Source organism: Labrus bergylta, chromosome 11 (genome assembly GCF_963930695.1).
Source record: "Labrus bergylta chromosome 11, fLabBer1.1, whole genome shotgun sequence".
NCBI lineage: Eukaryota > Metazoa > Chordata > Actinopteri > Labriformes > Labridae > Labrus > Labrus bergylta.
Window position 1 is genome coordinate 19,326,458 of NC_089205.1, and position 27,855 is coordinate 19,354,312.

At 41.4% G+C, this 27,855-nt stretch overlaps 1 protein-coding gene across 1 annotated transcript; it reads right to left on the reverse strand.

Moving 5' to 3' along the window:
- Positions 1 to 1,679: 1,679 nt before the first annotated feature.
- arhgap32a (Rho GTPase activating protein 32a) lies at positions 1,680 to 27,767 on the reverse strand. Its single transcript, XM_020654248.3, has 22 exons — positions 27,344 to 27,767; positions 20,951 to 21,064; positions 19,959 to 20,064; positions 18,459 to 18,550; positions 18,102 to 18,186; positions 14,463 to 14,549; positions 13,764 to 13,904; positions 13,487 to 13,579; positions 12,907 to 13,029; positions 12,723 to 12,800; positions 10,591 to 10,672; positions 10,323 to 10,472; positions 9,272 to 9,374; positions 8,391 to 8,535; positions 7,960 to 8,042; positions 7,451 to 7,558; positions 7,153 to 7,298; positions 6,847 to 7,060; positions 6,190 to 6,338; positions 5,933 to 6,007; positions 5,160 to 5,834; positions 1,680 to 4,985 (listed from the first exon to the last, which is right to left on the reverse strand). Exons 2-22 carry the CDS (start codon positions 21,037 to 21,039, stop codon positions 2,719 to 2,721), a joined length of 5,091 nt encoding a protein of 1,696 aa, XP_020509904.2. The 5' UTR covers positions 21,040 to 21,064; positions 27,344 to 27,767; the 3' UTR covers positions 1,680 to 2,718.
- Between the last annotated feature and the right edge of the window lie 88 nt (positions 27,768 to 27,855).

Consider the following 27,855-nt stretch of genomic DNA (forward strand, 5'->3'; position numbering starts at 1 on the left):
AAAGGGATTGCTCTCAACGTAAACCATTTTGCTAGAGGCCGTTCTCTTTCCTCGGGTCCAGTCTCCCATAAATAATTTGCCTTCAACCTTCACATGCATAAAAATTGCAACTTGTTGGTTATGAGAGAGAACAGTAAGGATGCACTTTGAATGCCAATGTGGCACTGAATAAACAATGGCTTTCTGCTCCAGGAGCAATGCAGGGCTGCCAGGAGACATGGCTTTGCGTTCTGAGGCTCTCTTAATGGTTTTTCACCACAGACCGAGCCTTTCAGTCAGCTGTGAATGGGAGGATGTTTTGATCTGGAAGAGGCGGGGGGAACACTAATAATATTTTAGAAAGCAACAATTCCCCAAGGCACTTTGGACAACCTTGGCTGATTCCCTCTGATTATCCTCCAGCCACTCAACTCACTTGAAACCGTGATTGAACTGGCTTTCTATAGCAACAGGCGTATGTCGTGCAAGGAGTAGCCTCGCACTCATTTTCAGATCATATTATAATCTACAGCTGGGGTCACTGCCATAGTCAACTGGAGGATCTATTAAATTGAAGAAATGTTTCTAGATCCAAAGGACATTTTACTCATAACAAAAAAAAACCTTCACTAGAAATCCAACAGCAGTACAAACAACTAAATATTCGAGATCCTCTGCAATGTTTCTGAACAGATATGAGTTGCCTGAGAAGGAAATCAAGGTCTGTGATCTCTTGGCTGGAATAGCAGCTTTGTTATGCCTGCAGTGCTACAGTGCCACCTGGTGGAGAGTCGACGCCTCTGTGGACCTACAAGCACTCAAACAGCTTAACCTGAAGCCAGGTACGTCACTAGGTGAGAAACAAAAAGGCAACAGAGAAAACAGAAAGATCATTTTGGTTGGCATACCAGTTCGTTTAGCTTATATAGTAATGGTATGGCTTACAATTTATCACAGAAACCAAACGGTCTAGGAGGAGGCAAACCTCTCTGTTAGCTAGCCTGCATGCTCATGAAGTACATTTTAGCTAACACGTAAGCTTGTTCATCACTTACCCAGTCCCAAAGGTATTTCCAAGAAGAACTGCCTCATGACTTAGATGGAAACATTTTCTTAGTTCAAATATTTGAAACTTTGTTTGTTTTAAAAAAAAAGAAAACATCTTTAGAAGTGGTTATATTTTGAAATAATTTTGTTGAACATTTCAGTTTATTTTACTCCTAGAGAACATCATTTCTAACCTTTCCACGAGACCCCTTTGAATGCTTTCACAAGAGACATAGATTGGGCCAATAGAGGTACACAAGCTTATATGAAAAAAGATAGACCTGCTTTTAAAGTCACCTATATTAAATTACATTATTGAAAGCTTTAATGATGTAACTTGATTCAACATTGGTTGGGGTTGACAACTACAACTTTTACAATGACAAAAAATAGTATCTGAGGTATTTGACTTAAAAAGTAGGTGTGCTTCAAAAGCCTGTAGTCTACAGGTCTCATAACAAACCCAAATTGCTAATAGCTAGTCCCTTTGCATTGAGGGTAATGTAGGTTCCTGGTTTTTTAAATTAAAAGATAGATTTAGATCTTGAGTCAGAAAATGTTATAAAGGCTATCAGCAGTGGATATCTATTAAATTGGGTGCAAACTTAAAGATAAAATACAACCGTGACACAAGAGTTCAACAAACTATAATCAATGATATAATATAACTTTATTTTTTTAAGACTCATACTAAAATAATGCATTTAAACATGTCTTCACAGAATATCCTCATCTACATGTTCGGATTTGAAATAGCATCTTTAATGAATAAAACAACATCATATTTTATTTAAAACAACACATTGTTAAAAGTTCCCTAAAAGAGGAAAGAAATGTTCATTTAGTGACAAAACCACAATGCCATACAAAATACACTTTACCGAATAAGCTCATTTGCATTTACTGTAGAACTAGCATATTTAGCCACAGTAGCTTTGACCTTAACTGATATCATAGCACTCATTGTTATTTTTAAGTTTGCATTACACAATGTGTGATAAAGAAAAAGTGAAAAGTTAGAAACCATGAGGTCTTATTTCATTTTTATCTCTTGAAAAGTGCTAATTTAGTAATCAACAATGATTCAAAGCAAGCTTTTTTTTTTACAGAAAAAAATAGATACTGTATATCAAGAGGCTGCATGTACACCACATTAAGACAATGTGTTTCATACACAATTTTCATCAAAAGTGCTTGTTGAAGTCTGAGCAGACTAGAATAGAAAACAAAATGTACAGTACATTTGCCACATGTTAGCGGTGTGTTGTTTATACAAATATGATACATTTAAAATGAATGTTTATTTATACACATTCCTACACTGAAATCACATTAATAGAACCAATTACTTCAGTTTTCATTTTATGTTGTTTAGACATTAAATAAAATATATAAGCCAGCAAATTTCTCAAACATGCCTCTCTTACGGTTACTTTCAAAACCCTAAATTTAAGACACTAACTGCATATGATTCACATTTAGTCCTTGAGCTCCCCAAAAACCATCGCAAAATATGAAACTACCAGTGTGGGGACAGAATGATTTCCAGCAGCAGGCTCACTTCACACTTTTTAGCAGCTCCTGAATGTTAAAGCAAACACTTTCAACACAACAGTCTGTTGGTCTGGCAGAGGATAAAGTGCTGTTCTCCTTTGGCCCCAATGTAGAATCAGATAAAACCAGTGGTCAGAATCACTCGTAGACCCCGGCCTCTGATCTCAGTGCAGCATGATAAAAAGCATCATGACCTAGAGCCTTGGACAGAAGTCTCTGCCCACGAGGAGACATGCAGCCTGGGCCAGGCAAATATTCGGCCACAGCTTTACCAGATCTTGTGGCTTTAGGTCTTGGCGCTTGGTAATACCCCTCCATGTGGTCATATTGTGTGGGCCTGACTTTAGTGCTCTGAGTCCTTCTGGTGGGCTGAGAAGAAAAGGATCCAAGATGTTCAGGATCTTGAGGGGATTTGGCGTGATGATGATAGTAGTGTCGATGTTCCCTGGTGCTCTGCGACCTCCCTGGCCTCCTAAGGATGCTGGGTTTCACAAGACCAGAGTAGCTGTTGATCGCATTGGTCATCATTAGTCGATCGTGGTCGTGACCCCGCGTTTGGCTTCTGTCATTATGCTCGATGTTCTTGATGTTGGCACAGCCTCTTTCTGGAAGTGAGGGGACTTTGCGAAGAGGTGGCTGCCGTGAGGATCTCTCTTGGATGTGACTCTGCCTGGACTTCCCAGGATCAGCACTTGACCGGTGCCTATACTGCTCCCTAATGACCTCAAGATCATCCTGATGACACCTCAGGGAAGTTGGGCTCGTGTCAACTGCAACATTTTCTTTTTCTTCCCTGTTTGTGGAGAGGAGGCAGGCGTTCCCAGGGTCTGACTTGCTTCTTGTGTGCATTATGTCTCTGCTTCTTGCATCAGTCGGTGATTCAGGGCTCTCCAGAGGTGACACAACTGGACGTGTATTTTTATGTCTGGATTTACTCTCCTGCTTGACTGGTTGATATACGACTCTTTCAAATAATTCAGCATCTCTCGCCTCATAAACCACAGTGTCCCTGCTTTTTATGTAAAGCTCCCTGTTCGTAGGAGTGACACGCTGTGGAGAGTAGTTGTAGTAATCTGATTGTCCCCCGTCCCTTGTTGACCGCACAGTGTATGACTGACTGTGTTGGACACCACGTTGCCGACTTGGCTCTACGTAACAGTGGGTGACATCTACTTGGTTCATATCAGAATAGGGGTTGTAAGGATAGTCAGACTGTGGGTTCTCAAAGTGTGACTTGACAGGCTGGATGCCGGTCTGAATCAGCCTCTGATAGGGTGCCTCCTGGCTTGCTGTCTGCTCGACATAAAACATGGTGTCAGGGGGCAGAACTTCTGTCTCCGCTAGCTCGTAGTGACTAATCTGAGGGGCATGGAAGGAGCGAGCCCTCCGAATTGCTGGGTGCCTTACTATTCTATCTTCCGACCTCTGCCATTGTCCTTGTTGCCTGTGAGAGCCCCTGATAAGGTGCTCCCCTCTATGGTAACGTAATTGAGGTGACAAAGGGTGTCGTAACCCTAAACTGCTGTAGCGACCTTCAGAGGACTGCCTGTACAAACTCTTGGGCCCCATAAGGTGATGTGGCAAAGCACTGGGCCGAGGGCAGTAATGGGCAGGCATTCGTCCAGTTTGATATGGCTGATGATGATGATGCTGAGGATGATGACTGTAGAAATCCTCAACAAGGCCCAAAGGTCTGTCGTCCTCTGTGTTGTAGTGATGGAATGAGGAGGACTGTAAAGGACGAGAACGGACCTCCTCGATTGAGGCAGGCATGGAGGTCTCTGCCAGAATAGCACGGAAGTTAAATACATTGATTGAGTCGGTGTTCACATATACGGGAGAAGTTGATGGGCTCTCTCCTGAGCAGGCAGGTTGGGTTGGTGTTGAAACGCCAACACTATGGAAGGCGGGTTCTGCTTGTGTAAGATCTCTGAGGTCTATGTCCTCTCTGCAGTCCCTCCTCTCTGCACTGCCTTCGTCCAAGCTCCCTGACCCGAGTGGACTCACGTTAGGGGTGAAATTGCACATGCGCTCTTGTCTGTCAGTTGTTTGTAACAGCTCTGGGTCAAGGTGAGCAGGCAGGAAATGAACTGGATGAGGGCAGCAGTGGCTCTCCACAGGGCTGCGCGCTGATGTTTGCCACTTGGAAACAGAGGGGGAATGAGGGCTGAAGTACTCTTGGGGATACAGTTTAAGATCCAGAACTGAAGGCCGGGAAGGTCTCTCCTCAGCATAAGCAGCTTCGTGTCTCTGGAGAGGGTGTGACGGGATGTTTTTTCTTCTCTGGGAACCACTACTGGCCTTCTGGGCAGATTCAGCTAGAGCCAAAGCCAACTTGCGGGCAGCACTCGTCAAGGGAGGGTGAGGAGGGAGAACAGATACTGAACTCATAAGTCTATCTGTTCCTGGGGAGGGATAAGACAAACAACGCTACAGTATGACAGGACAAACAAAGCTATGGTAAGACATGATGGGGAAAGACACAGAAGCTTTCATAAGAAACTACAGAGTGCATTATTTAAATATATTCTAACTATATGTAGCAAATGTGTATGATGTTTAAGAGAAGTGGTACTGACCTGGATCAGGCAGATTCTGTGCAGACTGACTGAGGTCAGTCAGGGCTGATGCCTGGCTCGCTGTGCTGAGTGGGCTGCAGTGTGGGTAGGGTGCTCTCTGTTCTTTTCCATCTTTCAGTAGAGACTCATGTTTCTCCAAAGGAGGAGAGGAGGAGGGAAGAGGTGGAGGAGCGGCAGTTGCATTTAACATATCAGCTTGGGTTCTAAAAGATTTCTTCCTGAGTTTAGGGGAAAGTGGCTTGGAGGTAACCTTCTTCGCATATTTACCAAGAACCGGACTAATATCTGGAGACTGAGGGCAGCTAATGTTGTTGTTTGGGGAGGAGATGGGCTCTGATTCACTTGAGCACCCTGCACTCTTCCTCCATTTAGTTCCATCTTTGTTGTGTCGCAGCCCAGGTGTCCCTGAGGTTGGGCTAAACTGAAAAGACATGGGGTCAAAGTCCAAACTAAAAATGCCTGCAGCAGGAGGACAAAGATCAAGATCGTCGTCTTGGTGTGGAGGTGAAATACATGCTGTGCTGCGAACCCGATCAGCACCATCATGACTTTCATTCAGTGGGTGGGTTTTAGGGACATCTTTACTTCGAGGTTTGCGTAAGTCATCTTTACAGATGGCAGAATGGGCCTCACTTGTCGAACGAGGTCTACGAGGGCGATAACTTGGAGGTTCCCCTGGGATGGAAATAAACCAATGCATATTTCAGTGTAGCAATAACGGATAGGGGAACCATTTTCAGGTTGGAATTTATAAGATTTGAATGAATAATTACCTTCCACATTGTGCAAAGATGTGAGAGATTCTTCACTTTTGGTGGAGCGCAACGTGCCACTATCTCCTCTTCCACCTGCAAGTGTTTTCATAGAAAATAGCTTTTCTCAATAAAATGAGTCTTTACCTACAAGAGCACATAACACATCCAGCTGGAATGAGCTAACATGTTTGGATTTTAGAAAAATTCCAGACACAAGCTTTGAAATGTATGAGTGTAGAAGTTTTCTGCCTGTGTAACATCAGCAGGAAGCTGACCTGGCAGTGCGATGCTCTTTATCTCGTTAGGTTCGCTGGGGTGACGCTTCAGTTTCCGTTTAGATACAGACTGGGACTTGCCTAGGTGGAAAAAGGAGAGCCAGTTCCCCACTGGAGACTTCTTAGCTTTGGCAGAAGGCCGCTTAGTGCTACAACACAGAAAAAGAAAAATCATCTTCAGCCCTTGTGTGGTGTAACAAAAGTGCCAGTTGCAGTACATCATCTTAACCAAGCATTAAGCATAAGAAATATAAAAAAATATATGGTTGCAATTTAAAATGCATTTTCATTTTATTTCATACTGGCCAAATGTTAGGTTAGTGCAATTTCAGGGTACCATGTAAAAAAAAAAGCTTATTTTTTTCCAATTTTCAAGCTTCAATAGAAACAAAAAATATTCTCACATGACACATCTTAATAAGGGCGGCCACCACATTTTTGGTATTTTGTCTCAATTCAATACTTAAATGAATAATAAACAATAACAAAAATATATTAATCACCTGTTAGACTAATTTCTCTGCATTATATGAATGATCAATCACCTACAATACTAAGCAGAACAACCAAATAACTTAAATTGTAAACTACATGTTTCCTCATAGAGCATATGAACATGTATAATACTTGACATGTAGGACCAATGAAAGGATCTACCTCTCCATGGGGAGCTCGATGACTGTGTGGAACTTGCCAAGCAGAGCTCCGGGTCCCTCCCCAACCTCGATGAAGTCACTGGGGGTGAGGGAGGGCGTTGTGGTTGGGGAGTTGAGGTGTGCCTGAGTGCGAGCCTGAGCCTCCTCCAGAGACAGTAACTTTGTGGATGGAGAGCAGACTAGCAGGGATTTAGGTCTGGATAAGGTGTTGTTACCTAAACAGAGGACGTTATTAGTGTATAAGAGACGTATATTATCTTGAAACATGTGGCATATGTGTGTTGTTTTTTTTCCCACTTTCACCAACCTGTGCTTTCCCGTATGATGGCATTGAGTTTAGGACTGAAGAGCGCCTCGGTGTTGTTGAGGATGAACTCTACCACCACAGACTGGATACGCACCTCCATGAACGCTGCTGTGCCGCTAAAACAGGCCGACTCGATCTGTCTGGACCTGAAACACAGTTACAGTACAACACAACCTATTTCACAGTTCTGTACCACTGAGACGTGCTCCAGTTCACTGTCACAGAAACACTAGACAGCAATGTAGGGGTGCTAACGGCCATCTAAATCAGTTTGTATGCAGCCATAGTGATCGTATACCTGAGGAGGTTAGGCGCCCAGACAATGGCCAGGTTTTTAGTGTGCATGTTGGTGATGGAGCTGAAGGTGGCCAGGTGGGAGAGGTGTCTCATGAGGTACTCCAGAGTCCTGTAGATAAAGACAGGTTAAATCGTAATATAAAACTTAACTTTCAAAATATTTCCTTTTGGAAGCAAACAAGGTAATGGCACACAGTTTTACCCAGGAGAGTCACTGGTGAGTTCAGCCCCTTTAAATATAAGAAAGAGTAATTTCACTTGTCTTAGATGTAAATAAAAATGGCTGTGAACAACTGTGATTTTAGGCTTTACTAGGATGTGATCATTTTGATTTTTCAGCACCTATTCTGAAAGGATTTTTTTAATATGAATGTGATACAGTAGGTAAGTAAGTAAAACACATCTTCAAAATTGACCTTGTATGCAGTTTTGAAGCTGCACTCCCTTTTCTAGAAATCACACAATCCCCCTTTAGACCACCGGGGTGCAACAGTGAGCTTTAATCCTGACCTGTAGTGTGGAGGAGGCAGTTGCTGAATGACATTGTGGATTTTGACCAGCCTCTCCTCATCTGTGGCTGCAGATACAGCATCCTGTGGAGACAGAGGATAAAAAGCACATCGCTGAGAGGGTTGATAATAACAGCAGAGGGGCTTGCCTTGACAGTCCTGCTCTCTTTTAATATTCAAAGCAGTCCGTGTTTTTGCTCAATCTGCCATTCTGTTTTAGCATGAACTCCTGCTATTCTTCTAAAGCTCAGAATATTGCAATGACCTCATTTTTGTAGCACTTAAAATGAGCTTAAACCTTTACATTGTTTCTTTACTTTTAATTATTATGGTGTTATCTGAAATATGTCTTTGGCACCCAGATTTTCTCCACTCAATACTTATCCCAAGCATAAGTCCTTGCCCCAGTTCCACTGTCGCTTCAATACTTACTGAGAATCTGTCGTAGAGCTGATAGGTGAGCAGAGGGTTCGGCAGCTCTCTGAAGTACAGCTTACAAAGGGAGCCCACTGAGTGTATATCCTGTCTGTAGACGTCCCTGGTCAGGTCTGGGATCTGTTCTGAGTCAAACTCATGCCTGGAGGGAGACAGAATGAAGAAGAAGATTTAGAATAGCGTGGGAGTCATCCTACTGCCCATCTGTCAGCATGAAAACACAGTAAAATCGAGTAAGCTACCTTTAACTAGATATCTTTCAATTCAGAACAACTTCAGGTTGTACAGCTTCTGACATTTTCTGCCTTATCACGAGTGAGCTGGAACACGTACAGAAAAAAGGCCCTTCAATACCCTTAACAAGTGAAAACCGGGAGAATTTTGAACTAGTCACCACATATTTATCATTGCCTATAGCATCAACATGTGATGTGTCAAAAGTGTTTTTCATGTGAGAAAATCCTTTTTGATGGGCCGTCAACACCCCATCCTATTACAAGCCTCCCAATTTATCTGCTAGTGAGAGTTTGTTTCATTAATTCCTCCTTGCGGGCATAGATTAGATGAAAAAATCATTACAGCTATTCAAGGCTGCACAGCTGGAGGCAATTTGTGTTTGATGGATTTCAGACAATGCAGCTCAATTTAAACAAAAAAACTTTGAGAGCAGAATCCATCATGTTAATGCTGAGTTATACAGTTGCTGCCTTTTTTACTGATACTTTATGTGTATATAGTGAGGTCAGTCCATTATGCCAAACAAAAACAGACAACTTGTCAGAATTTGTTTCCAATCAAGTAAAGTACCATCATCAATCATCATCCCATTAATTCACAAAGTCTTTCCTATAAACTTGATCCACAACATGGGTTCAAACCTCAGCTTCTGGATGTTTGAAGAGATTCCAGACAGTCTGTATATTCCATCCACAACTCCATGTTTCTCTATGAAGTCAGCACAGCTCTTTACAACCTGTGGGACTACAGGAGACAGAAACATCAAGTTAAAGGAGCAATATGTTACTCTGACATCCTGGTGTTTAAAATGGGTACTGCAGTCCATATTCTAAACATTTCAAACCTTTCTACGTTCTAACCTCTCTCCATTTTTCAAACTTTTCTGGTGGTGGAGCTTATTAGAAAAATGCAGAGGCTTTTTAGGTCAGGTAGAATCAGTTACATCTGAACCAGCTTGCTCGCTTCCATCACTGCAATACCTGGCAAACCGAGGGGCGTCCAAAATGTCTGTGTGGGGGTGCCTGCAACCGCCCAGCTTCTCTGGTTAAAACAAATACAGACCATTCTGAACCTCTTATTGTGCCGACTCTTTATCCAGAACATTTTCCACAAGGCTACCCTTTGATTTTTAAAGTTAATTTAGCTGAAAACACTGTCAATTGAGTGTCAGGTTTTTTTTACTTGAACTTTAAATTCAAAGAAAATTATCACAGCTCATTACTTAAGGAACAAAAAAGCTTGAAGTCACATTTTATGAAAAAATTACTATTAGAGGCTAACACATGTCTGTAGAATACCTTACTCTTTTGATGGCTAAAAATAGTGTCATAGAACTTGTATTGATGTGTTTAAAAATATTATATTTTAATAAGCTTTAATCCAAAATTGAAATTAATATGTGTTTTGCCACTATCAAGACCACCTATGAACACAAATCTACAAAGCTCTCTGCAGAGGAACTTCTTGCTGTCCTACATAACACAATTATCCACACCATGGACTCAATTCACAGCAATGTATCACAAATCTGCTACACAACAGGAGCTTCACTGGTTAATTCCATCTTGCGGTTTTTATCATACAAATGTGTGATATTTCATTGTGAACTGCCAGCAGGTAAGAATGACACGATGGGAAATAACATAGAGGATAAGGAGGAAAAAAGAAATAGACATTGTCGGAGTAATTTACCTTCATGTCCTGAGTTGTGGAGATGTTCCCCCAAGTCACAGCCAAACACTCTCTCTCTGAGGATCCCACGCTGCCGCAGTTTCTGAGGCGGCGGTCGAGACTTCATAAAAGTCCTCAGGAAGGTTACCAGCTTCCCATGCTTCTTACACACTGATTAAGATGACACACACACATAACAGCCACTTTAAATCCATCTGTCTCACATACCCAGAGCAAGAATTAAATAAATCATCAAGCGGGAGACGGACAGACATGCGCCGGAGAGTACCTGGCTTTGGCACCGAGCTTTGAACGCTGGGGGGAATCTTGTCATTTATCAGCTCAACACAGTCACAGGGGAAGAAACCAACCTGCAAAGTAGAGAGGAGTAGAGGAGAGACAAAGACATTGATAACACTTGTAAGTTCAAAAGACCAGTGGGGGGTGTTCGGGAAGGTTCAGAAATAGGTCAGTAAGCATGAGGTTACATGCCGCCTCGGGCTGAAAATAGAAGGTTTGTGAAAAGCATATTAAGGTGTCTCCCAACCGCAAGGACATAGCTCCGTATTGAAATGTTTTATATAGAAAAGGACTTAAAAGCCAGAACTAAACTCATATCTTCCTGATAAAAATGTCCTCAACTGTTAGTATGAGTTCTCTGGGATTAATAATGTAATTCGGATGACACAGTGTTGAAGCCTTGTGTTCTCATGTATTATTCATTGATATTTTGTTACATACTCAATATGTGTCATCAAACCACTTTAGAGACTCTTCCTTTTACTCTTCATGTTTTCTATAAAAAAACATTTCCTTTTCTTCAATACAGACATTAAACTTGGGACAGTTACATCGATGTATCTAATCAAATGTGCCTTGGGTGGACAGCTAAATTTGCCATCATACTTAAAAGTAATTGACAGGAAGTTAGTGATTTTGAAGTTAAGATATAGAGCACTGTGTGGACAATGAATGTGTTTGGCTAGCCGGGAAGTTAGAATATGTGTTGTCCTATGCCAAAAAGCTAAATGAATAAATAAATGAATTCTTTCTATTAGTATATGGATCAAGCAGCAAACATTAGCACTGTGGTAAACAAATTATTTTTAATATGTTTTGCTGTTTGACTTGACAAAGCAATTACCACTTTGATTTTTTTTCCAAATATATAAACCTTGAAGAAGCAAGATAAAACAAGACAAAACTTCACTACTGTTGTTTCGTGACTTGAATGCAATCTCTATTAAGCTTCTAGATTTTGCCTAATGATGATTAATAACCCAACCAAGCCTCTGTAGTTTAATTTAGCTGCTAGCTAGCAACCTTCTTTTCAAGAGCACAAAATTCTTGAGTTGACTTTGTCATTGAACTTAAAACAAATGAACAGGAAAATTTGATAAATTGCAATACCTGTGTAATACTATATCTAAGTAGGAGCTGTTTGTTTCGATTTCAGCTGGCAAACAATTGTAAACTCTTCCAAAGAATATGGTTGAGTCATGATCTGTACATTTGATCATCCTCATTCTCGTCTAACAACACTGGTGGGGCAGACCAGCAATCCTTCATAGCTTCATAACCCTCTCCAGCTCCATACACCAAAAGAGTCTGGCATTCAAATCTCTCGGGATGCAGTTGTTCCTCACCATTTTTGGCTTGTGACCTCACTTTGACTTCACAAAACTGTGGCGACCCCAGACATCAAAAATACAGGCTACAGCGTTTTGTTAAAATAATTTGTTCTCAATCATGTAATAGTTTTTCTGTTATTTGTGTTCTTGCAAGTAAACATTCCTTTTAGACCACGTTTAGGCTTTTTAGTGCTTATTAATGTGGACAGAGGAAGAAAGGCTGGGATGAATGACAGACAGAGAATCTGCAAGTTTCTTGGCCAACAGTAGCCTGTGTTCTATATATTTTAATGTACAATTATATTTTTTATGAATCAATAAATAAAAACTTTCAGGTGACCCCATTTGAATTCCATGTGACCTCACATGGGGTCAGGACCCAAAGGTTGGGAAAGCCTGGTCTAGTAGTTATATTGCGCTTCCCATGAACGGAGACTATAGTCCTAGAAGTGGGCAACTCAACTCCGACCCTCGGCACTTCACTGCATGCCACTTAACTCTCTCACCCCAGTGTCTTACTCTATTCACTGTCCTCTACAATAAAGGCATACAAAGCCAAACCATAATCTAAAATGAAGAAATAAATAATCCTTCACATAATGAAACCCTGTCGACCTGTTGTTTCCCTCAGTAATATGCATCGTAACTGAATCTTTAAAAACAGACTTTGTCGTCACTGGAAGAGGGGACAAGTTGTTCTCTCTTTGTTCTGAACTAAACGTAATAAACATTACACTTGCTGTTTAACTGTTAGGAGCCCGATGTGAATGAAGCACAGCAGATGGTGTACCTGAAAGCCATGTTTCCCTCTCCACCAGCCTGTGTCTTCTTTAGGAGGCATGTCAATGACTGACACAATGTCCCCAACCTGCATCACAAAGAGTGGGATGAAAAGAATAAACCTCACATGCAAAAGAAGGAAAAAAAAAAAAAAAGCATTATGATTGGATCCAAAATATCTGGTGAAAACTGACCTCAAAGGTTAACTCATCTGTGGCCTGTGCTGTGTAACGTTTGGTGACGTGGGCGGCAGCGATGGCAGGGACATTGATTGAGGCTTCCTCAGAGACTAACAGATGGTTCCCCTTGTTGTCAATCTGGAAAAAAAAAAATGAAAAGAGACTTAATTTAAAAAGAAAAAGATTTATGTTTTCTTGTTCTGAAATGTCCCAAATTTGACTCAAAGCCTACAAACAGCTGCTCTCTCTTTATTTCAAATACTTAAGCACCCCTACAGTGACATGCTGTATTTCTCCTTACTATACGTGAAAGCTTACAAAAAAGGTGCATCCTCCTTTTACTGTACTGAATACATATTTTTGTAGGCATTTACTATAGGGCTGCATAGTCAGTGTTTCAGCCTATCATACAGTACAATTTCATCCACTGACATCAGGTATATAAGGGTTATTTTCAATAAAGCCTGGATGTTCCTTTAACTGAACCACTTGAATATTAATAGTGAGTATTAAATATTAACAGCACTTAATGGGGTCTTCTCTAGAGGCTGAATAACTGACGGTAGGTAAGAGCAAACAGCTGGTGACAAGATACCTCCATCCATGTGAGGACTGGACCACAGTTGATCTTGTTGTCAGCGATGGCGGAGAAGCGGGAGAGATAGGTGGCTAACATCTTTGTGATTGACTGATGGAGACACAAGATTGTCAAGATGTAGTAGCTTCTAATATCTTTGGATTAGCATAACATGCAACGACAAACATTTGTTACTCTTTGTCACTTGGCTTCATTCTATAAAAGTTAAACAACAAAGAGTTATCAAGCTTAAATAACAAAAATCAGAGATACTGGAGGTGTAGCTCTGTTTTACCTCCTCAACAGTGTCCTTTAATGTGTCATTTCGTGGCAGCTCATTGAGCTGTGAGTAGCGGCGGTCATAGATACACAGGTGCAGGTGTTTGTCAAGCACCCGGAAGTCTTCGTAGGACCTCTTCACCAGCCAATTTCGACCCTAACAAAGAAAACAGAAACAAACTTTCATGAAACTGGAGAAATAAATAATCTAGAGCTTTGAACATTTTAAATGGAATACTTAGATTATGTAATGATTAGGAATAGGAAAGCTTTTACAGTATTTCATATTTAAAAAATCTGTCAGTGTTGCCCTTTGAATTAGACTATTACCTGTATGTCAGGTTAACTGTGTGCAGTTACCCAATCCTCTATGGATCCTCGTCTGTCTACTTGATACAAGACTGTGATTCTGCAGTATAATTACTATAATGAATGTTTTTCTCAGATGACCATTATGACTTGCGGTACAGGTTGGTGAACATATTGTTGGAATATTTGTGTATACTTTGGTGGCTTCAGCTGGCTTTGTTTTTTTGTTTCCATAGCAACTATGAAAAAATGCTGCATCTTTACATATTGTATGCCAATTTTTTTTTAAACTATAATACGTAATAAAAAAAAAAAAAAGAAACATCTGTGAGCAAAAACCTAGACGGTAAATTCAGATATGATACCAATGTATCTATTTTTCCATATATGGTGAGTGTGATGTTACCTGGCAGGTGATCTGGACCAGAAAGACCAGCTCTTTGGAGTCCAGACCAGCCTTCGGTCCTTCACTCTGCCCCTCTGCAAATGACAACTATGAGAGGAAAGAACAAAAAAGAAAAAAAGAGATGGCAGAGTTTTAATATTGAGAGGGTCCGCATTGTGAATAATAGATGCGTGTAATACAACAACCTCTATGTGTGTGACCTGAACATCATGTCCAACCCCATTTTTCCATTAAAAAGTAAAACCTCTTTTTGCACTGAGCGAGGAAGTTCAAGTGAAAAAAACCTAAACAAGCTCAAGTAACAAAGTACTGTGGGTAGTACTGCGTAAAAAAGTCACAGGTAAAACATTTTTTAAAATGTCAATATGAAAAAAAAGATCTTTAGGAATTCAAACAAATATCCTTTGAATACAAACACCTTTTTTGAAGGATGAAAGGAGTACAGTTTATTTTCTGTGCCACCAGCATGGTTGAGAGGCATATTCTCATTTGACCATAAATCCTGCAGTATGAAATGTATAATACATAAGCTGAGAAAAGAAAATCAGTGCTCGGAGGCGGGGCAAGTTTAGCTTTCTTCTTCATCTTCCATCTCCCCAATATTCCATATGCCCCCAAAACTGAAATGATCAAAGCCCTGAAGGAGTATGGGAATACACTGACAGACGTTACTGTAGAGAGGAGACTTCAAAGGCCTGAAAGCCAAAGGAACTTCTGGTTATTTTTAACAGTTAGCAACTCATCTGGATACACTCTTACACAACACACAGCGACCTAGTTACTGCTAGACAGTAATACAAATGCAAAGCAGGCTGACAATGAATGCACAACAAGAAAAACTGTTCTTCAATAAGTCATGGCAAAGGAGCTCTTATTCTATGCAAGGATTTGTTCTACAAAATAGCCAAAACTCAGCCTCTGAATTAGGTGCTGATGCTGCTCCGCGAGGCCACATGCATGATGGGAAGTAAGATCATACCAACCAGGATCCTTGGATGCTCACACCTCATTGGCTACTCCTTTTGAAATAAAACATGCTAATACAGCTCAGATTCCAACCCTCTGCTCAGAAACATACCAGCATAATGTAGTTTAATCCCAAACATCTGGCACCAGAAGCTGAAATGAATACATAAATCATTCACATATGCAGGTTACCTGACACTAAAGCATCTCAGACATCCTTTCGCAGCTGGAGGTTGTGGCTCTTCCTTTGTGTATGGCCGCAGTCCTAGACTCAGTGAGCTCCTCAAACAAACCAAATCTTAGCTGAGGGTAGCAGAGTTTAAATGTCGCTCCTTACTCCCCTGCCGCCTTACATAAAACGCTCATTCACACGGCTTTGGATCACCACGCGCTCGCTGCTCTATTCAAAGCAGGAAATATGAAAAAAAAAAAAAGGATGCTTCCCGCTGTGTGTCTTACCCCCAATCCAGCATGCATGTTTCCATCTCTTCCCCCTCCTCCTCCCCTCTCCTCTCCTCTCCTGCATTCGCCCCCCTCCCCCTCTTCTTCTCTCTCTCTCTCTCAACCACTCCGCTTTCTCCACTGACAAAAAGGGGGGTTTGGCAGTAAATGGGCTCAACTGGCACACACAGACGCTCAAGCTCATCCATCACAGAGGCAAGGCTGCATGAGAGAGATAGACGACCCTGCTTCATTTCAAAGCTATTCTCATTCATTCCATGCTCAAGGCGAGACTGGAGCTAATCTGGAGAGGGATCAGTCTGGGAGGCTGCAGACAGAGGCGTTCTGCCGTCCTTGTTGTGCTATTCTGTGATTAGGATACATGAACCAGGATCAGCACACTCCCCTTCCTGCTGCCACAAATGCATCATGGAAGACACAACAAGAGTCTAAATCTATCAGATTTAGTCAGGGTAGAAATATCAGAAATAGCATAGGGAATAGCATCACATTATAGTGATGTGTGTCAACTGTATGTTTGTATATGTGCAGACAGTGCTTTCAGTGTCACTGTTTCTCCCAGACTCATGTTTCTCTTCTAGTTCAGCTCGGCTTTTCTTCTCCCTGTGGACCTTTTCAAGGTCACTGAGACTGTTATGCTGCTCCACTTGCCCTCACTGTACTGATGGAGCAATCACAGTCACGGCAACACACAGCGGGACATTTACCCATCCGACTGACAGCATCCTGGGATTAAAGTTTTGTCCAGCTCACTTCACTGTAGTCCATTAATGCTACATGTCAGAAAATCTGCCCTACAGCATGCATGCACTGCTCAGGCACTCTTGTGGTGGTGAGCTAAGGCAGCAGCAGCTTCTGGTTGCATAGAGATGACTACTGCACTCTACTGGAAAGAAGACTGAACTACACACGATTAACCAGCCAGATAACAGCCAGTTGCAGTCGTGAATGATCAAAGTCTAATTCAGTGTTTTTTATGATCAATGCTGCGATATCCAATTTTTGCAAACATTAAAGAGTCAATATGTCCAAAGTTTTTTGTATACGTCATTGCACATGGCTACAGGATGTTCAAATCTGGTTTTTGCAGCTAATGTTTACAATTTGCAGTAATTTTCTTTTACCAGACACAATGAAAACAAGAAAAAAGACTTCAGTTTTTCATCCACAGATAGACATGCTAATGTGACTGCATGACCTAACAAGTTCGCAAAGACAATGGCAGATACATCTTTTTACCTTTTGCCCCTTGTTATGATGGGAGCATTGTTACAATGGCTCATTTGCATTGCAAATTACAGGAGAGGCTGATGTGATGATTTGAATATATACCCCAATATACCTTAAGGGAAAATACAGACATCTGCACCAAACTTTCTAGCAATGTATCAAAAAGTTATCCAAATATAACCAGAAATGACGATGTGATCATCAGGTCATTAGGACTCATCCTCCTCAGCCAGGAGAAATAATATTATGTACATTTTTAGTGGATCTCTAACCTATGGCTGATGAGAAACTTCGACACAGTGAGAATCCAACTGATAGCCAGAGGGGTCCTGCTATAAAAAGAGCTGTCAGTATGAAAAAAAGGTATCATAAAAATTGGTTTTGATATTGCTGAAAAAGTTCACATTATATAAATTTCTGCAAACCGGTTTTAACTGTCAGCATACTTTTCACACCCCTATTGGTTTGTCAGAACAGGTTTTCAATTTCAAAACAAGTCACTACAAAAATTCCTTGAAAGTCCTGGCTGTCAATTCAGGAAACAAATACTTGACTGACTATGCTCTGTAAACTTAATTAGGCGGGATCATAGGTTTACAGAGTCATTAATAAGTCAACATTAATACTCAGTAGTCACAAGGATTAACACACTGCTGTTGTAGGATCATGGCTTTATTAGGAACAAAGCCTGTTTTAGATGAAAACATAATGCACAAATGAATATTTTATAGCTTTGAAATGATCCAAAAAAAGCTTGTCAGTGACATTGCCAAAAAAAGGAAATGTAGGTAGAAGCAGTAGGACAGGGCAAGCATGAAAAGAAAAACAAGTATTGATCCAACTGCCACATTGCATTTCAAGACTTATGCATTTCAAGAGCTGTTCAACCAAATGTTCACTGAACTCGAGCCAAAGACACACTTACTAAACATAGTAACTCCCTGCAGCAGGGGTCAAAGAGTAAGTTTATTCAGTGCTTACCTGAACATTGCCAAAGTCAACAGTCTCATAGTGGAAATGGGCACACTCTTCCAACCTGGGGAAGTGACCTCTAGGGAACGTCAGCCTTAAAAAAAAAGAGAAAATAGCACAACGGAAGCTCATCAGTATTCACCACACTGACACCATGATGGAGAGAAAAGCTAAGCAAAAGAAGGAAAAGAGAGCGAGAGAGAGATTAGGCCTACGTGTGAGGGAACAGGGTTAGAGATGCAGCAGGCGGACTCGTCTGTCTGTGCCGCGCCCAACACACTTTACAGGTCCTCATTTCCCTGGCCTGGATAAGAGGCCTGTTTTACAGCCTATAATAGCAGCAACACTGTCACAAAGAGCACCTACTTCTTCACGTTCTTGACCTTCATGCTTGCCGTGCTGACGCAGGAGCGCATGAGGGGCTCGGCTGGTAGCTCGGTGATATCATCACTCCTCACCTGCACAACAGAGAAAGCAGAGCTCAATAACTGTCAGTCAGTCAGCATACAACTGATGGAGAACAGATTAAAGTCGGGAAGTATTGGGTTTAACCCTGGAAAGCTGGTAATGCAGCTAAATATATACAGAACGTACACTCCTTAAATGCAAAATAAAGTAGAGATGAGTGTGCTAATGCTATATTAATGCACTGTTATTTAATATAAATGTTATGCTTGTACTATCCCTATGTTGTGCTACTAATTTTAGAAGCTAATTTAAGAAATATTAAGCTAATGTGGCTTTAAGCTCACTTGTGCTAATTGTGGTTTATTGCCATGGAAACTGCATGTCGCTATTTTACGTTATTTTATGATCATTGTCTGTAATGCTGACTATTGTGCTGTACTTTTATGCTATGCTTTCCTACTTCAGATAATGCATACGCTAAATGTGTGTGCTGCTACTTATCACTGTAAGTGTATTACTTTCTCCGCTAAGTTATGTTTAGCTAGGTTTTACTTTTGCTGTCAAGCTATCAAATTCCAAACATTGAATGCTAATGGTATGTTATTCAACACTGTTCAGCTTTTCTTTTATTTCCTTCTGTATTGAAGCTATTTTATGTTATTCATGTGTTTATCTCCTGCTATTGTTAGTTCATGTTCAGCAGTTTGCTTTGTTCTGCTCATAGTGCTATTTATCTCTAATAAAGTTATGAAATGCTCTTTTCTCTGCTGAATCAGGTAATTCCATTTCATGTTAACAACTTTATGCCATCTTTTGCTTAGAAGACGTTATGCTTTAGGATTCTTTGTTAATATAACAGGAATATATTATAATAATTTGCTCGATACTATTTTGTTACAGTAAAATACCTTAGATTATGGATTTATCTTAATGTGTAATGCGTGAGAGCATAATTCACAGCTCAGATATTTTGTCAATCATCCAAGAGATGTTCATTCGAACAGGATGGCACCGATTTAAAGAAAGAGCCCCTGTGGAGGATTAATATTACATAAACTAGAGTATCCAGATGTAAAGTGAGGGGGAGGGGTGATGACAACACTATATGTCACAATGTTTTTGCAACATCTTTACACTCGCAGCTCTCGAACAGACCACCTCACTTTCATTCCAGCCTGATGGTGAGACGGCAGAACACCTGATCACACCTCTATTTCAGTGATTACTGACTGCCATGTGGCTTTAAAGCCCCACCCCAATGACATCATTTGGTGATGACATCATAATGTGGATCTCTTACACAAACAAGGAGTCACATGGAAGATGGTCAACATGTCCGTTGGTGTGTATGTACGTATGTTGTTGTTGTTTTCTGTTGTTTGTTTTTGTTTTTTGAGAGGGGGGGGGGGGCAGTGTGAGGTCATAATATGTATGTGTGTTAAGTGTGTGGGTGTGTACCATGGCAGTGGATGTCTCCTGTGGTTGTTTTTCTACTGGAGGATTATTGTTGATAACATGAGGTAAGGCATCGTCTTTGTCCAGGTCAGTAGTCTGCAGCAACTCTCTGCACAAAAGCACAGTCAAGCACATCCAGGTTATTCAAATACAGGAAAGGTGACATGTCATAATGCCAAACATCAGTGCAGTCTGATTGTTTTCAAATACCTTTTGTAGTTTTTTTATTAAAACACCAGAGGGAGCAATTGAGAAGGATAAATCACAATATGTGTCTTAAATCATGACACTGCATAAACGTGGCCCAAAAAACATCTTGTTCTTTCATTATCCGGGTTTGGATCACTCATTTTCTCAGAAACTGGTGTGAATAAAACACAAGGAAATATGCCTCTTATATGTTGGGATGGGAACAAATCTTAGCAAAATGGTAGCATCTCACTTGATGGATGGGTCAACAAAAAGCCATGGTGTCTTTTGTATGCACTCAGGAAAGCAATGCTTCTCTATTCAGAGAGCCATAAAGGCAATGCACCCACGAGGGAGTGCTTCACAAAACCATCACTTGAAATGTGACTCAACGTTCTCGGGAGTGGAGGCTGAGGTGCATTCAGCTCAACTTTTATGAGTAACAAAGAGAGAAGGGGCAGAGGCCTCTGATTTGTCACAGGGATTCAGCGTTATGAGATCAGAATATGGGGCCAAGAACACTCACACGCAGTTTAATTCATGTGATCCACAGTGACAGAATCATTACAAAGGCATGAACTCAAAGGAAATACACTAAGCTAGGGAGTTGGTGAGGCTTAAACAGGAGAAAATGTTCTCTCTGAGAAAATGGTAATTTATTTGGCCTAACTTTACACTGCTCCATTAATTCATGTGTAAAATTTACATGCAAGCACATGCACTCATACTTCTCTTGCTTCAAATCTTTATGGCTTTACACGATTCTTATCAGCTGACATGAAGCTCCGAAAACAAGAGCAACTTACCCTTCAAGGAGGTCACTACTTCCTGGTTCACCCTGGTGTCCTGAGGCAGCATTCTCAATCACCGCGGCAACCACACATCCAGCCTCCATGATGCTGCCTTACTGCAACAGCCCGCTGTACAGAAACGTGAGTGGGAGGGATAGAAAGAGAGCAAGGATTGGTGGGTGGTTAGAAGAGGAGGGAGCGAGAGTCCGATGCAATGATGCCGCCAGACGTCAACCCACTTGAGGCTGCAGCGTCGTGCGACTCTCAAGGCTACAATCAACACAGCACCAGACTGTAATCTGTGATGACATCATGCTACAGCGCCAGGGGGGTGCTTCAGTGATAATGCATGTCAGGCTGCAGATTCATAGGATGGTTTCATGAGAATATCAGCTCGTCTGAAGCACAGCACTGACAGCTTTTAGCTGGAAACAAAAACATACAAATATGATCCTGAAGGAAGTGTCAAGGTTGTCATAGCAGCTTCAGAACAGGTCCCCGTTTAGCATATGCAGGATTGGGGTAGATTTTTAACACTCATGCATATGCTTTGGATGATTTGTTTTACATTATGAAAACAAGATAAACTAGGATTTTTTTCCAGATTGGTAAATTGACTAAATCATTTTGACAGTGTAGGGAAAAAAAAAAAAAACATGTTAATCCCAAATCCACATTTTATCAACTGCAAACCCGTATGTTTCAAATATGACATAAACTAAATATGGTCTGGCGTTATGACCTAATCTTTTGGCCCTCTCTTTTGGAGGGGCTTGGCCAAAATGAAGTCTTAAGACTTTGAGTTTATGTTGTCCTCACATGGCACCCATCCATCCTTATCCCAGAGGCTGGAGCCAATCCCCCCTACAAAACCCTTAAACAATTTAGACATCCACATGTTATTTTGAGCCACATTGTCTTCCTAACCTGCTTGGCTTTGGACTGTGGGAGTGAACTCATTCAGGCACAGCGAGTACATGCTAACTCAAGCTGTCAGCTGTCTTGCTGGGGGCAACAATGAGACATCACTACTGCACCGCCTTGCTTACACGGTGCATAACCCTGTGTTAAATCTGATTACTGCTAACTCACAGGCACACAGAAAACCTAGGGCCAAGTAGTGCTTCATATCAGGAAGTACTAGCTATGTATACTTTTTTTTGTGAACTTCTTGTCTGGAGTTGTTTTTTTTTGTGGTTTGAGCACTTAGTCTGAGTTTTATAATCATTTAAAACAAATGGTGTAACCAGCGAATCTGTTTTGTACTCAGACAGATGTGTCTCTCAGCCAGCGGACAGATATTCTGCAGGCCTACCCATGGTATGGCCAATCTGTGATCTATTGAGGGGCGGGTTTTTAATGGGAGGGATGACATTGCCTGTATAGAGGAGCACAACTGCGGCAACCAAGATGGCCACCGTCAAAGTGAAATGTTCTAAATCAGCTGTCAGGTCAGCATAAAATGAACTGGACTGTAACTCACATATAGTTTGGTTTACAAAGCGATGCCTTTTAAATCATCGCATGCCAAACGTCTGTGCTTATTGTTGCACTGGACACCAAATGAATTCGATGTTCAAACTAGCTGTCTAGCCTAAAAGCCTCTCTGCTATGTAACCTCCTGTGTCATAGATCCAACTTGTTGAAGCTACCAGGGGCTTTTCACTAACAAAAAACACACCACAAAAAAACTCACAGGTTCCAGGTTTGCACTAAAAAAATTGGTCTAGCAATGACAGGCTGTATAATTATTATAATCCTTGATATACAGTCTCAAAAATAGAACAAAATGTACACAGCTTTAAAGTGTTATACTGGCCCATATTATCTAATATACTGAAAAAATGTAATCCATGAGAAGACTGATACTGGAAGTGCGCCTTTTACTCTCACTCTTTACCACACTCCATGTTTACTACTTCTCTCACTATGTACTGTAAACAGAGGAAACATAGGAATGTCCTGATGAGGCGAAACCAGACTCCCCCCCCACCCTACAATCTCCAAAATGTTTGTGGCTGATTAGTGGTAAACAATGACAAGAAGGCACAAAAACAGGGTAGCAAGAAGATTCACCAGCAACAACAGGAGAAGGGAAGTTTTTCCCACCAGTCTCTCTGGCCCGCAGCCTCATTGAGTTGCTGTTGACGGACTTCCACAGAACCTCCTGACTCAGCAGAATGTGAGCAGGCAGACATGAATACGGGCCACATCGGTCTCCACTCTATCCTCATCTCATTCTGTATCGCCTCTCTAATAAACACTATCACCTTGCTAGAGGAAAGCTTACACGGACAAAAAAAAATGACTGTACTGTTGAGAAGTGTTACATGAAGTACCAGTGGAAACAGTGTTTGGAAAGTCAGAGGAATACGCTGTGTGTCACGTAGTTATGCACAACCGGAATGACAGGAGTACTCGTAACACAATTAGTGCCTTTTGATATGGGTAAAATATGCAGGATGATTCAACAGACATCTAAGTTATGATTATCTCTAACTCGTTCATAATATTGTGGTTTTGTGGTGCTACTGGAAGGCATAGATTCCCAGTTGCTGTGTGCAGTCAATAATAAAAAAAAATGTTGTATGGTACACAGTACAATGCCTGAGCTTGCTGATTATACCACATCAGACAGAGAGTGAGTCTTTTCAAGTATAGGAACATGTTGTACCTCACATTACGAGGGCCCAAAAAAAGCCTTTGTTTGTAACGCAAAGACTGAAGACAAAAGAGAGCCACATATTAACAAGTTGGTGCTCTTTAAGGCAGCCTAACTACACTTTAAAAGAAAACTATTTTAAAGATGCTCCAAATAGTTTGAGCTATAATAAGACCGTGCTGACATGATTGCGGGGGGAAAAAAAGAGAAGAATCATGACTTTAGAGGTGATCTTGCGAGGTGTGTGTCATTGACCATGACAAAGAAAAATGGGTGGAACATGCTGACACTCTGTGCAGCATCACAGGTGAGAAAAATAGAACAAAGTCAAATCAGGTGACACAAAATGTCTGAAATCTCTTTCATGTTCGCCCACAGCTACTGTAATTCAGGCAGAAATCTTCCTTTCGGCTTCGACTACCTATCCATCAGTCGTATTCATGCAAAACCTCTTCCAGATGGAACAATAAAGACAGCGCTTTTCTACCTGTCACACGCACTTTAAAGCAGAGAGCGAGAGACACGTTTTCTCTGATGTCATGAGACTGAAGCAGCACAGGAGGATGTTGCCCTCGTATCAGATGGCCTACATGGTGCTTTTCGCGAAAAAAATAGGGCAGCCTACACAATCCTCCAAGCTGTTTCAGCAAGAGTGTTAACATGAAAAATAGCTTCCTACATGTTTGTCCGTATAAACACACAGCAGATGCAGCTAAGTGAGTCACCGCTTCTTCTTCTTCTTCTTTTTCACGTACGAGAGGAGGAAGGAAAGCTGAAGAGGAGGACAGGGAAGGAAACAGAATATGCACACATAAATATCATATGCATAAGGAATTAAAGCAAGTTTTAAGGAGAAGTCAGAGTAGGCTGTGTTCTTTGTAACACAGCTGAAAATGCATAAAAGGTGGAGTAAGATTTAAGGAATTTCTTGAATTTAAATTCGATGAAAAAGTTGAAATCACACTTTCAGTGTTTCAACTTTGCATTTAGAATCACTGGAGATGAGGTTTGTTACGCACACAGAGGCTAACTTTCACATCCAGCAGATACCAGGACACATTTCCATGGATTTTGGAGTTGTATTTGCGTTTAAAAAAAATTATTATCTAAGTTCCTCGTACTTTAAGCTCTGTTTTTGGTCTCTATCAACTGTGGGAAATATCCTACTATTCAGCTGCAAAAGGCTCCACTATTTTCAGCAACCAAATCTTGTCTGCCTGTTGTAGAGTGCCTGAAGGGGGAAAGCCATTTTTAAGCTGTAAATGCAGGTGAGAGCTGTTAGAGTGAACTAAAACAGTACAGTTGTTGATTGACACCCCTCCCCCCCCCCCCCAATAAAATGAATGAAAAAAAAATGGAAACGTCATAGTCAGACAATTAATCTCACAATGGGGGATCCCTTTCATTTACATTAAGTAATGTGATAATCTATTAATGACAATAATAGTGGCATTAGCTGCTTTTACAAGTCTAGATACTGATAAATGAAAACATCCTCTGCCACAGAACAGTGCTTCAAATGAAGGCCAAAGTTGCTCTCATGCTCTTCTCTCTCTCTCTCTCTCCGAGCTTTGGATTGCAGAGAACACAAGCCAGAGACGCAGTAGAGAAGGGCCCACGGTTGCCATGGTAACCTCTCTCCCGTCCATCGTGACTTGATGCTCCTCCAGACTGAGGATGAGGTGGCACGAGGAGGGAAATGAGGCCTTGGATAAAACCTTCGACCAACACAAGCTTCGACACCACGGACATCATCAACATCTGCCTGAGGCGATGACATCATCGCTCCTCCACCTTGCAGGATTCAGACACCAAATCTGCAGCTGCTCACTGCAGTTGACGAAAAATGTACAACATTTTTTTTCTCTACTCCTTATTGTAGCTTTATCACTCTTCTCACTCTTTGTGGGAGGAGGAGGAGGAAGAGGAGGAGGAGGAGGAGGAGGAGGAGGAGGAGGAGGAGGAGGAGTCATTTGACCCTATAATCTTCTTGAAATCGACCAGAGTGAGATTAACTTTATTTCATCTCACACTGAGTCGCCGTCACAGCTCAATCTTTGTCCTGCAACCTTCAGAGTCACACAGTGATCAGAGCTGAAGGGCGTAAGAGCGGGATGAACAGCAGGGTGATTAAGTTGAACACAACAAAGACACAAATATTTAATCAACAAGCCGATCTGTCACCTAAGCCTTACAATTTTTGCACAAAGGCCCTTCCACTAACATGGACAATGATTTACTAAAAATACAGAATAAGAGCCAATCTTACAATATAGGGCAAATAATTCTGAGTAAGGACAGTGATTCAGTGATTCTTTGGTCGCCATGCCAATGAACTACTGATTACAAAAACTCCTGTGTACTACAAGATCACTGTTAACCCCCCCCCCCCCAACCACAACCCCACCCCAGTATAATGCATTCCAAAACAACACATATGCAACTATAACCACTTTGAGCCATGTGAGACAAGATGACACAACCTTGTGGTACATGTGTTTGAGACTGACTGCATTGTAGTATCAGACTGTATTACATAATCTAACACCAAAAGTGGACCCATCATGTTGTCCCTTAAAGCTCTACACACACAGAGAAGTACAAGTACTGCAAATCCTTCACAGAGGGCTGCGTTATTTCAACAACGTATTCAATGAATTCCTTGATTTTTAATCGGCCAAAAACTAAAAGGCAAAATGCCCATGTCCACATACTGCAGCAGACTCATAATTCATCTCTACAGCTCAAGGTAATGCTGTTTCTATAGTCTGACAAGAAGTCAAAAAGCTGAATAATAATATGGGGGGGTTGTTTAGAAGGTAAAACAAGATTACTGGATTATAAAAAAAAATGTAAATGTCTAAACTCCTAACTTTATGACTAAACAAATAATCATTATGGATACTGATTCTTCTTGAGTTAACTGTCAAATCGTTCAGAGTATGAAATGGTAATAACAGACTGATATTTTCGACTTAAAAAAAACACTTAAATATTTTTTATCCACTACATAAACCTACATGCTAAGGCTTACATGTAACTACTATTTTGTATTATTGCTTGACAGAGGCCCTTACAATAGACTGTCATGCATTCAGCAGAGCAGGAACTTCAGAAATCACCAGTTTGATCAACACCTCTTGTTCAAACAAAACAAACAAAAAAAAACATCTAATCTTCATAAATCTACGCTTGCTGAGTTGTTGCACTGTATCGCAATAGATAATACAAATCTTCATTATTCTATGCACACCCACGATATTAGAACGATTCCTAGAATAAAACAGCCCCTAATCCTCTTGACTGACAAACTCGTATCTGTTTTCATGACCTGTGGTGCAATCCATCTTAAGGCAGTCCTTTTAATAACTCAAAACACTAACTGAACTGGAAACCAGTAGAAGGGAAAAGTTTACCAAGTGTACTCTGACCTGTTGGGCCTGGTCAGCTTCATGCAGAAACACACCCACACACACGCGCGCGCGCGCGCGCGCACACACACACACACACACACACACACACACACACACACACACACACCCACACCCACACCCACACACACATATGCAGTCCTTTTTTCAGCCATGTACTCGACTGGCTGAGTAGCCTAGTTGAAATAAATAAAAAAACGCCTGGATCAGGTGTAAGGATGACACCTTCAGGCCAGTGACAACAGGTTATACAGCAGTCTTCTGGTATCTACGGCTACGTGGTATTTAGAGACAATCCCAGTTCAAACAGCCTACCTGTAACTGTGCACGCTGTTCCACTCTGCTGCCTCCTCTATGCTGCACAGCGCGGAGCTTCTCGACGGGGAAACATGCTGTCAGCATCGCACTGCAGAATCGCTCATCTCGGACACACACTCACGCACACACGCAGGCTCCAGCGGATCATCTGAGGTAGATGGTTTTTAGGATTAAAATCTATGCTGGGGTGCGACATCGCTGAGGCAGTGTGGGAGTCATCCCGGAGAGCCGCGACTGTCTGACTGACTGCTGAGAATCTGCACTCGCCACCGGGAGCGCGCACAACTGATCCCGTGCCCGCGCCTGAGATAATTTAGCCCCAGGGTTTCCCAGACCTTTTCAATGTCAAGGACCCGAATAGGAGACAGGCGTGAGAGTCTGCATGGAGCCCCGTTTTGATAATATTCCCCAGCCTTAGGAGTCCCATCTGGCAAATTGTATCGTGTTAGGTAATGCCTGGTACTGAATTACATAAGCACAGTGTAGGTGGGGTGGTAACAGTGAGAGGA